The following is an 11306-nucleotide window of genomic DNA, read 5'->3' on the forward strand; positions in this document are numbered from 1 at the left end:
AATGTTTTTATGATATTTCGGGCCAATATGTGATATGTGGGGCATAATGGACCACTCGCGAAAAAAATTGTAACGAAAAATAATTTTTTTTTTTTTCAATTTATGATAAATTTGTGATAAAATGAATTAAAAGAAATTTAATTGAACTAAAAAATTTAACAAAAAATTGAATCATACAGGGGTGAGAGATACACGACGGTCCCCGGCATAACGGCCCCTCTCATAAATTAGGTAAAAATTTTTTTTCCATTTTTCGTCAAGTTATGACCTCTATGAGGTTTTTATGATATTTCGGGCTAATATGTGATACGTGGGGCATAATGGATCATTCGAAAAAAAATGACAAATTTGAAGAATTCATTATTTTAGGCCTTTTCAGGTCAATGAATCAGAATGAATTTAATTAAACTGAAAAATTTAATGAAAAGTTGAATTATATAGCTTATAAAAAATTGAAAACACAGTTTTTTTAAATTAAAACAGTAATAATTATATTATTAATTATTGATCACGGTATCCTCTGCACCAGACAGAAACCTAATCTCAAAAATTTATTTGAATTCCTCCAAGGATGTCTTACTTTACGCAATTCATATTGCACGCCTCATAGCGCGAAGCTATATATATATAAGTAGATGTACACCGAAAAAACACTTAAATTAAACCATCTTTTACTTTCTAAAATCATTTCATGTTGCTATTTTGAAAAAAAAAAACATTTTGAAAAAAATTTTACGTGGACGTCCGGATGTCACCCCATTTTGGATGTACCAACGATTGATCCCGAACAAATTGATATTTCAAGATCGGACTTTTTTTATTAGTTTAAGAATTCGATTAACTGGGTCCGTATTTCATATCAGTGGCCTAGTTTACGTATTTTTTTTTAAATTGAATTTTTATTAAAATTCACTACAACCGTACAAAGCCAAACGAACTTTTCTTATTTGTCACGTGAAAACTATGGCGCCACTTGATCAAGCTAGATTTTTTAGACTGCATGCGCATATGACAAGAAAAAAAGGCGCTGATATTTAAGAAAAAAAATAAAAAATATGTAAGAAATTACTTAATTATATTTTTTTTTAATCAATTACACAATTAATTTTTTTCTTAAAAAATGAATGAGCGTTATGAGGTGCACTTTTGGATTTTCCAAACTTTTTCTAATTTTGACGATAAAAATATAAAAAAAAAAGGTCTGGTTCAAGATATTACGTATTTTAAAAGCTCAATCTGAAAACTCAACCTGTGATTTCAATCAATGTTAACTAATGTAACCAATTCATTGCTAAATAACATTTCTATATTTTTTCTTGTACGTAGGTTTAAAACCTCCGATTGCAATAAAAGAAATTAATTATATTTTTAACTATTATCTATTTAAAACTAATTAACAGCTTAACAATGAAATTTATAATAATTTTTTAAGACGTTAACAAAAATTAAACTTTGAATAAAACATGAAATATAAATGTTCAATGATTAGGAAATCACATCGAGATATTTTAATGAATATACGATTATTCGTAATGATCACAGACATATTCGTCAGAATAATCTTCGCCATTACCTGCGCAAGAATCATAAGATCATTTATTACAATTTTTACATTGAATCCATGACTCTGAGAAAAGTCCATAGCAATAAAGACAATGGCAATAATCATTTTTATATTTTAAATGTTTTTTTTTTTCAAATTTTTTGGTTTTGATTTTGTTTTATTTTATTTTATTTTTTTTTGTTTCATTGAAGTCTTTTTTTTTTGCTTCATGTTGATTTTTTTTTTCTGTGAGTTCTCGGCGATACTCAAGACTTGTAAGAATCGTGGTGTTCCCTCGACAACGTTTTCTGGAAGGAGAATCTCTAGAGTTTGATGGTAATAGCTTTAGTTAAAAAAAAATTTTTTTACATGATTTTTTGGGGAGGGGGCCGTCGTGCCCCAGAAAAAAAAAAATTTTTTTTTTCGATTTTTAGCAAAATGTCGACTGATTTATTCGAAATAGATGGAAAATAAATGAATTTGATGGTTAAAAGCCACAAAATAAAAAAATTCGCTTAAGGGGGCCGTCGTGCCCCAGGCTCCCCTATATTCTTCAGTACTGAACGAAGTCCGAAATAATAACTAGATTGATGAATTCATTTAATTATTTGATCTTATTGAATTAAAATCTAGTTTTTTTTTTTTTTTTTTTAATGCATAAAACCTATATAATTCATAATCACAATATTCTATTGATAATAATGTGTCCAATAATAATTATGTTCTATGTCTGCGGTAAAGCCGCAATAGAAATTGTTTTTATTTTACTTGAGACTTTGGTGAATTTTACTGACATAAACTCCGAAAAGTATTATTGTTACTAATCTGCTAAGGCAGCGCCCAAGCATCTTACAATAACAGTAAATTTTATAAAAAATATTTCTTTCTGTATAGATTCGAATTTTGCGCTTGATAAAATTTGTATATTTGGTAAAATATTAATTCTTTTTATACAATTTATAATATTTTTTTACACTGATGTGATAACTAAAAGAACAATTTAATATGAGCAAATTATCGTAGTGCTTCTATGAAAAAATATTAACTCGGATGTTCTGAAAACTTCATTCGAGATCGCAAAATATTTATTTTAATTAAATAAACTCATATAAAGATTTTGATTAAAAAGTATTTGATTCTACTAGTTAAATGAATATCCAATTACATTTTTTATGATTAGTACGAGAATCATTATAAATATAATTATTTTTCCTCATTTAAAAAAATCTCTACTTCAAGCGTGTTAAGGTAGTAGTCTGGTAACTTGGGTTCAAAAAATCGAAATTTTTTTTTTGCTTAATTTGAAAGTACAATGTCTTGAGAATATACTGTAAAAATTTCAGACGAAAATTCGAAATATTTCGGGAGTTATAACGAGTTTCCTAGAGCGCTTCGGAGTCCAACCTTTAAGGTCGACCGGCAGCTGCAACCGCTTGGACCCTTCTATTGTTTGCGCGCATTTTTTATACCTGGGTTGACTCTGTTATTCTATTATATATATTTATATATATATATATATATATATATATATACATATATATATATATATATATATATATATATATATATATATATATATATATATATATATATATATATATATATATATTAGGGTGTTTCAAAAAAGACGAATTTTTTTTTTTTTTTTTCTTTTGGTGTCTAAAAATTGATAGTATACCTAAAAACAAAAATTTTGGCGCCCATGTGAGCTCTTAATATCAATAGTAAGATTTGCCTGTATCCATTTCTTTATTTTCCATTTAAATAACACGGGAAAAATTTTTTTTAATTTTTTAATTTTTATTATTTTGGAACGGTTCATCGTAACAACAATCTGAAAAATGATATTTGTAGGAAATTTTACGCTCTACAAAAAACGTCTGAAGACCAAAGTTCCTCAGATTAACGGCTTCAAAGATATCCGCGGTCAAAGATAACACTAATAAAAAATTTCAAATATTTTCCAATAAAACTACAAAAAAAATATCATATGCTATATTTTTATTATTTTTTATGTTAAATTACTTCAATTCCGTTAACCTGAGACTGTAAACTTTTTTTTTTACTAATTAATTCAATACTTAACTCACGAAATGCACTAATATATAAATATAAACGTTAAAAATATCTTATAAATGATTTTTTGGTCTGATCTTATCAATGATTTTTTTTATGATCTTATCAATGATTAGTTTCATTGGCTTTACAGTTTTTAAGAGCATGAACTATTCTTTTTTTTGTTCCAACTGAAACATTTTTATCAAAGAGAGATAAAACAGACAGCTCGTTGTTTAAATACCACAAGTGATCGGCTAATTTTTGTAAGCATGTCTGTGAAAGACTATTATTAAATCTTTCATATGAAATTAATTCTTTAATCAAAGTTAAATCATTATTAGGTGCTGTTATAGCACACGGCGCAGTGAACCAAGCTTTTAAATAGAATATTATGATAAATAAACAAAGTTCTCGTAATCCATCTATTTCCGATTTAGTAAGATGAAATTCATTTCTGAATAAAAAAATTTTTAAACTATATATTGCTTTAGCCATCCACCTTGCATGATGGACCGCTCCAGGATGCTTAAATGTAATATTTGTGGTAGTAGTACCCAAAAATATTAATGATAATTCCAGAAGTTCACGGTAATCGTCTCGACAATGATCCATCTACAAAAAAAGTTATAAGTCAAAATGAAATTGATTATATCGCAATTTCAAAGTTGAGAAGACTAATTATTATTAACTGATGTGAGGTAAAAGTTGTAAAATATTTTACAAACGCAATTTTAATCGTTAAAGATGATTGAAAGTATAACAGTCATGTGAAACTGATTTTCAATATTTTTAATCACGACGGCAAGTTAATTAATCAGAGTAAAATTGATAATTGAGGAGCTTATTTTCAAAAGGGTATCTTTTGATTTTTGATTAATCGAGACAAAAAATTAGTTATCTTCAATTATAAATATTTGTATTGAACTTTTTTTAATTTAGCTATAAAGTGCAATCGGTTATGAAGCTGCAATTCGATTTTCATTTATAAATGTTCATAATTCTCAAAGTAATTAGTATTTAAAAGTTCAGAAAACTGGTATTTTAAAATATGAAAAGATACCCTTTTGAAAATCAGCTCCTCAATTATACTGAACTTTATACATTTTTCTTTTCCACTTTAACATCAGTTAATAATTCTTCAGCGCTGGATTAAAAAATTTTACTTCTATTTGATTATTAACGAATTTCAAAATCTCATCTTTGATTGGTGTTATTACTTCCAAAACTTTTTTGTCACAAATACCAGCCGTAAAGTTTGATTGGTCAATTTCATCCCACTTCTTTTTAAATCTCTGATAAATTGGAACGTTTGGGCCAGACGAAGCAGGCCAGTATACTTCAAATGCACTTCGAAGAACAATTTCAAAAATATGGTGTCGGCATGGCAAGTACAACAGTTTTCTACTAAGAGCCTTTTCTACTAATACACACGCACCATTTCTGATTCCTGAAAAATAAAATGAGAATTGCTAGTGAAGTATCGATTTTTAGAGTAGTACGGAGAAATCTTTTCAATTTGAAAAAAAATTACTCATAACTTGGAAATTAATGGTTAATACTAAAAATCTGATTTGATTTAGCATTTAAACATTACGGTAATCAACCATGTTATATTTTTTTTATTAATAAATTATTTACCCGTATTTGACGCCGTAGTATCAGAACACAATGCTTTGATGTTGTCAGTATTAATATCCCATTGTTTTACTGTTTTAATAATAGCTGAAGCTTGGTTTTGTCCAGTCCCAGATTCTAGTTTAGGAACTCCTAACATTTGAAATTTACCTGATGATGATAAAATAATCGGAAGCCGGTCAACTTGTTCTGTACCTGTAATATCTGATAACAGTTTTCCATCAAAATGTAGTACATAATTGTCAGTTTCCAGATTAGTCTTCAGATTTAACGCCGCTTCTTTCTGGAATTTTTCCCTTGCTCGGTGAATAGTCACATGACTAAAGTTTACGCTTGCACAATCAATGTTCAAGCAAGATAATAAAGCAGCAATAATGTAAGTCGCCATCCTACTAGTCACGTTAGCTCTATCCAAAGCCGCAGCAAGTTCTGGTGTCATTATATCAATTTTTGGAACTTGTTGTTTTGGCATTTCATCTTCATAATCAGAGATTATACGAGAAGTATTACTTTCCAAAGATTTCTGGGATAATTGAGATGGATGACTTGATATTTTATGATTAGCAACATCATCAGTCTCAACTGCACAATAATAGTTGACATTGTCGTTATCAAACTCTCCGACATTATTATTACTATCATTACCATTATTATTATAGTTTTTATCATTGCTATCAATGTTCTCTTCACTATTATTATCACTATTATTGTTATTATTATCATAATTGCTGATATCAACATCCATGTCTTCGACATCTTCTAAAATTGGTTGAGAATTATATGAAATAAAACCACGTCGACTGGAAGATTTTTGTCCCAAATAAAATAATCTTTTTTCTTTGTCCAGTATATTTAAAACATCCGCATGAGCTACATCAAATAGTTTATTTAATTCATCCTGAAAACGGATTCCTTTTTTTTTTTGAGACTTTGACTTTTTCATTTTACGGTTTTTGTAAATTCTTCCATCGATTGTGATTTGAGATTAGTTTCAAAAAAGCAGATCTTTTCTCTCTTGTCGGGATTTGTGCCGCACACCAAATTTCAAAAACTTTGTCGATAGTGATTGATATACTTTCTTTAACTGAAAAATTTTTCGTATCAAGATAATAAAATAAAAGCGACATAACCTCTTTCAGAGAGGGTAATTTTTTTCCAACTAATTCACTTAACACATCACCAATCAAGTACACTGTTTTCACCATTATAGTCACAAAATTTATAACTAATATATTTTAACTAATTAAATTAATAATATAACGGATTGAAAAAACAGTCAGTATCAATGAACAAAGACAATGACGAGAGGATATAGTAAAGCGTTGAGAGCAAAGCAACTAAATGAAGTTAGTACCGAACAACCAGGCTTACCAACACAGAGCTTATTAGCTACAACACTCAAATTAAATGAGTATAATACTCTGTACCGACAGAGCTAAATAAAGCTCTGTTGATATTTTTCAAATAAAAAACATTTGATCAAGTTTTATAGTAGATTTAATTGATTTAACGTATTTACAGAATTTTCATATTATTTTGAATATTATGCAATGATGAGTGTTTGGTGAGTTTGTGTAATAAGGAACTTTACATTTTCCTCTTACAAAAATTTATAAATTTTATAAAATATAAAATAAATTTGTTATAAGAAAGACCAAAAAATCATTTATGTGACATTTTTAACGTTTATATTTATATATTAGTGCATTTCGTGAGTTAAGTATTGAATTAATTAGTAAAAAAAAAAAGTTTACAGTCTCAGGTTAACGGAATTGAAGTAATTTAACATAAAAAATAATAAAAATATAGCATGTGATATTTTTTTTGTAATTTTATTGGAAAATATTTGAAATTTTTTATTAGTGTTATCTTTGACCGCGGATATCTTTGAAGCCGTTAATCTGAGGAACTTTGGTCTTCAAACGTTTTTTGTAGAGCGTAAAATTTTCTACTAATATCATTTTTCAGATTGTTGTTACAATGAACCGTTCCAAAGTAATAAAAATTAAAAAATTAAAAAAAATTTTTCCCGTGTTATTTAAATGGAAAATAAAGAAATGGATACGGGCAAATCTTACTATTCATATTAAGAGCTCACATGGGCGCCAAAATTTTTGTTTTTAGGTATACTATCAATTTTTAGACACCAAAAGAAAAAAAAAAAATTCGTCTTTTTTTGAAACACCCTAATATATATATATATATATATATATATATATATATATATATATATATATATATATATATATATATATATATATTTATGTATATATAATATATATTTATTTTAAAGAATATTTAAGTTAAAATTCACAGTACTCAGTATTTGATCGTACGTTGACACGTAAGAATCTAAGATGGATAGGAAAGGAAAAAAACGTGGTACGAAAAGTCCTGGAGATCCAGGCATTAAGCGAAAATTTCACGGTAATAGATACACTGCTGAAAAAGATGTAACATTTGTGAGCAAGTCTTCTTCAAAAATGAAGAAGATATTGAAGTAGCCATTGATGAGAGCTTAACGTACGCTCTTTTAAGTTTTACTTTAGTATTCAGTGCTTTAGAAAGTGTTCTGATTTGTAAAGTTTGCAAGAGTGATATAAAATTTCTTAAAAAATCTCAAGTTGGATTGGGATTTAACTCGTGTATAAAGTATAGATGCGATGAATTTGCTACCATTAATTCTTGCCCAAAAGTGAGGAATGCGTTTGAGGTCAACAGACGTCTTACTTTTGTTATGCGACTACTCGGTGTTCGTTTATCGGGTATAAACATTTTTTGTGCCATGATGGATTTGGGACCAGGGTTAAGTAAGAGCGGATACTACAGTATCCTTGATACAATACATATTGCTGTTCAAAGTGTTGCTAAAGTTTTATTTCGTAAAGCAGCACAAGAAGAAAAAAAATTAGGAAAATGGTTGACCCTGAAGGCCATCCCTGCAACTTCCCGCTAATTCCATACTTAGGCGCTTAAAATTGCACCAATGACGTTTTTGAGCTCTTCGAGCTCAAAAATACAATTTATGGGTTACTTTGAGCTCTCCGAGCTCAAAGAGATTGCTTTCTTATGCTTTAAAGCTCTTCGAGCTCAAAAGTCTGATAGAGATTTGATGACACTATTTTTTTAATTTTTAATCCACAATAACTTTTGAATGAATAAACCGATTTTTACGCGGTTAGAAGCATTCGACGCAGTTTTTTAAGCCTCACAAAGGATTTTAAATTTTGAATTGATCGCGCTAGGAATTTTGGAGTTATTCCGAAAAAACACTTTTTTCGGTTTTCTTACGTTCACGATATCTCTCGAACGAATCAACCGATTTTGACCGGACTGGTGGCGATCGACGTGGTTTTTTGAGGTTAAGAGCTGATTAGTTTTTAGAATTGAACCTTTAAGCCGTTTAAAAGTTATTCCAAAAAAACCACATTTGAAAAAAATTTTTTTTTCAGTTTTTTTAAGATTTCTCAAAATCTATTGATCTGAATCGGTCCAAATTGTTTTCAAAATCTAAGTTTAGTCAAGCCCTTTCGAATGGCACCAACCGCGATGAAATCGGTCAAGCCGTTCAAAAGTTATAAGCGGTTCACATACTTTCACACACACACACACACACACACACACACACACACACACACACACACACACACACACACACACACACACACACACACACACACACACACACACACACACAAACACACACACACACACACACACACACACACATACAGGCACCGTGACAACCTCGCGGGGATAGTCAGGGAAGCTTCCTGTGACCTTCAAACGTCGAGATCTGATGAAAACTCGATTTTTGCAAAACGGGGTGAAAACAATAACTTCCCGATTTTTGAAAATCTTCGATTTTCTTAGCGGGAAGTTAAAAAGAAAATGAACAAGAAGGAAATATTGCAGATGAAATAACAGTTTCAGGTGATGGTTCATGGGCCAAACGTGGCTTTACGTCACTACTAGGTATCGTTTCTTTAATCGGAAAGTACTCTAATAAAGTAATAGACGTTATTGTTAAATCTAAAGTTTGCAAAGCTTGTGAAAAGTGGGTGGGTAAAGAAAATATAGATGAATATTTAGAATGGTACGAGGATCACCAGACTGAGTGTACGGCGAATCACGAAGGAAGTTCTGGTAAGATGGAGGTTGACGGAGTTATTGAAATGTTTCGACGATCCGTTGAAGAGCTCGGTGTAAAATATAAAAAATATATTGGTGATGGGGACTTCAAAACTTATAAAAATTTACTAGAAGCAAATATTTACAATAATGATCCTAAAGTTGAAAAAAATGAGTGCATTTTACATGTGAAAAAGCGTATGTACAGACGAGTCAAAGAAGCTAAAAAAACTTTAACGCAGCTCCAAAAAGCTAAAAAAAAAATAGAAGCTGCTGAAGAAAAATCTAAAAAAAAGAAGAAAAATTATAAAGAAGAAAAAGAAGTTACAGCGAAGAAAGGAGTAACTCCGAAGAAAGGGATGACACCAAAAGAAACAAGAACACCAAAAAAGGATACCATTGATACCGAGAGCACCAAAGCTACCAAAAGTCTGACAGTAACTAATAAATTAATGATCAAACTTAGTACTTATTACGGCTTAGCTATTATGAGAAATGAAGACTCTGTTGAAAATATGAGAAAAGCTATATGGGCAACTTATTATCATTTGATATCAACTAATGAAGAGCCCCAGCATCCTTATTGCCCAGAGGGTCCCGATTCCTGGTGCAAGTATCAAAAATTGAAATCTGAAGGTCATGAAGATACGTTTGTTCATCCACCTGCTTTCGATAAAGACTGCAAATTCTTTGGAACCAATTTACGAAGATCTGTCATCAGATGATCTTTTGGAAAGATGTTTAGGAAGAAACACAGAGAATAATAACGAGGCTTTTAATCATTGTGTTTGGAGTCTTGCACCAAAACATATTTTTGTAGGCCAAAAAACGTTAAAAATTGCTGCATTCACTGCAGCATGTATATTTAACGAAGGATTTTTCCCAGTACTAAAAATATTAGAAGTCATGGACGTTACGCTCGGCCCGTACGCTGTCGCATTTGCAAAATCTTACAATAAATCTCGGATTGCAAAAGCGGAAAATGCCACAGCAATTTCATCGAAAGAAGCCCGAAAGAGTCGAAGAGTGGACAAAGTTGCAGAGAATGATGCATATGAAGAGGATGAAGGCATATTATACGCTCCAGGCATAGACGATTGACGTAAGTATAAGTTTACTTATGAAAATTTCTTGAACTTTAAACGCGTTTTTCTCAAAACATTGTTTTTCTGGTCGGCCCGGGTTCTAACTTTTTTTCTACTGAACCGATTGCTTTCAAATTTTAACAGGCTGTTCTACACACTTATAGTTCTCGTCGGTACTAACGAGAATTTTTTTCACCCCTAACTTTTTATTTTACAACCCTTTCTTTGCTAAAATAAAAGGACTTTTTTTTCAAAGTCCGCCATTTTGTTATTTACCCTTGAAATTTAACTTCAGTAGTTCCGACCAGAATGACATATCTATAGATTAAGAATAATCAAGAATATTTGATTTCAGATAACATCAAGAGCCAAAATCACCCAGGCCACCCACGTGCATTTTTTTTTTGAGGTTCCAACTTCGAGTGACAATAATAATAGTAATAAACTATTGAATTTTTTCAAATGAATTTTTTTTATATTTTCAATATGTAAATAAATACACTCTAAATATTCAAGATAATTCATTTTTATTTTCCTATAAAAAACCACCCTCCAAAGAAGTCATGAAAATAGGCATAAGTTACCAGACTACTACCTTAAATGGAATTGCTATTGAATTTGCATCGCACATGGAATTGGGTTTCGAATTTTATATTACTGCGTCAATACAATTGATCAAATTTAATTTAGTTGAGTATTCAGCGTATTCTTAAATCATGCAAAAAAAAATTATAAAATGAAGACGCATAAAAAATGTTTTATCTCGTAATTAGCAGATACGCAGGGTAGCTCGTTAATGTCCGAAGCATGCAAGAGACAATTTCGTAGCTCGTTACACGAACATGGAACATCAG

The 11306-nt window shown here is 30.0% G+C and overlaps 1 protein-coding gene across 1 annotated transcript; it reads right to left on the reverse strand.

Annotated features, from left to right (window-relative positions):
- Positions 1-3724: 3724 nt before the first annotated feature.
- LOC123266109 lies at positions 3725-5981 on the reverse strand. Its single transcript, XM_044730140.1, has 3 exons — positions 5240-5981; positions 4765-5048; positions 3725-4213 (listed from the first exon to the last, which is right to left on the reverse strand). The coding sequence occupies exons 1-3, from the start codon at positions 5979-5981 to the stop codon at positions 3725-3727; spliced, it is 1515 nt and encodes a 504-aa protein (XP_044586075.1).
- Between the last annotated feature and the right edge of the window lie 5325 nt (positions 5982-11306).

Source organism: Cotesia glomerata, linkage group LG5 (assembly GCF_020080835.1).
Source record: "Cotesia glomerata isolate CgM1 linkage group LG5, MPM_Cglom_v2.3, whole genome shotgun sequence".
NCBI lineage: Eukaryota > Metazoa > Arthropoda > Insecta > Hymenoptera > Braconidae > Cotesia > Cotesia glomerata.

What these genes read in the sequence shown, in the direction of transcription:
- LOC123266109 (XM_044730140.1), bottom strand. Translation starts at nt 5,981, where the DNA reads ATGGATGTTGATATCAGCAATTATGATAATAATAACAATAATAGTGAT. An exon ending in TACTACGGCGTCAAATACGG is followed by an intron (nt 5,049 to 5,239) that starts GTAAATAATTTA and finishes TTTATTTTTCAG; the next exon opens with GAATCAGAAATGGTGCGTGT. An exon ending in TCGTTAATAATCAAATAGAA is followed by an intron (nt 4,214 to 4,764) that starts GTAAAATTTTTT and finishes CTTTTTTTGTAG; the next exon opens with ATGGATCATTGTCGAGACGA.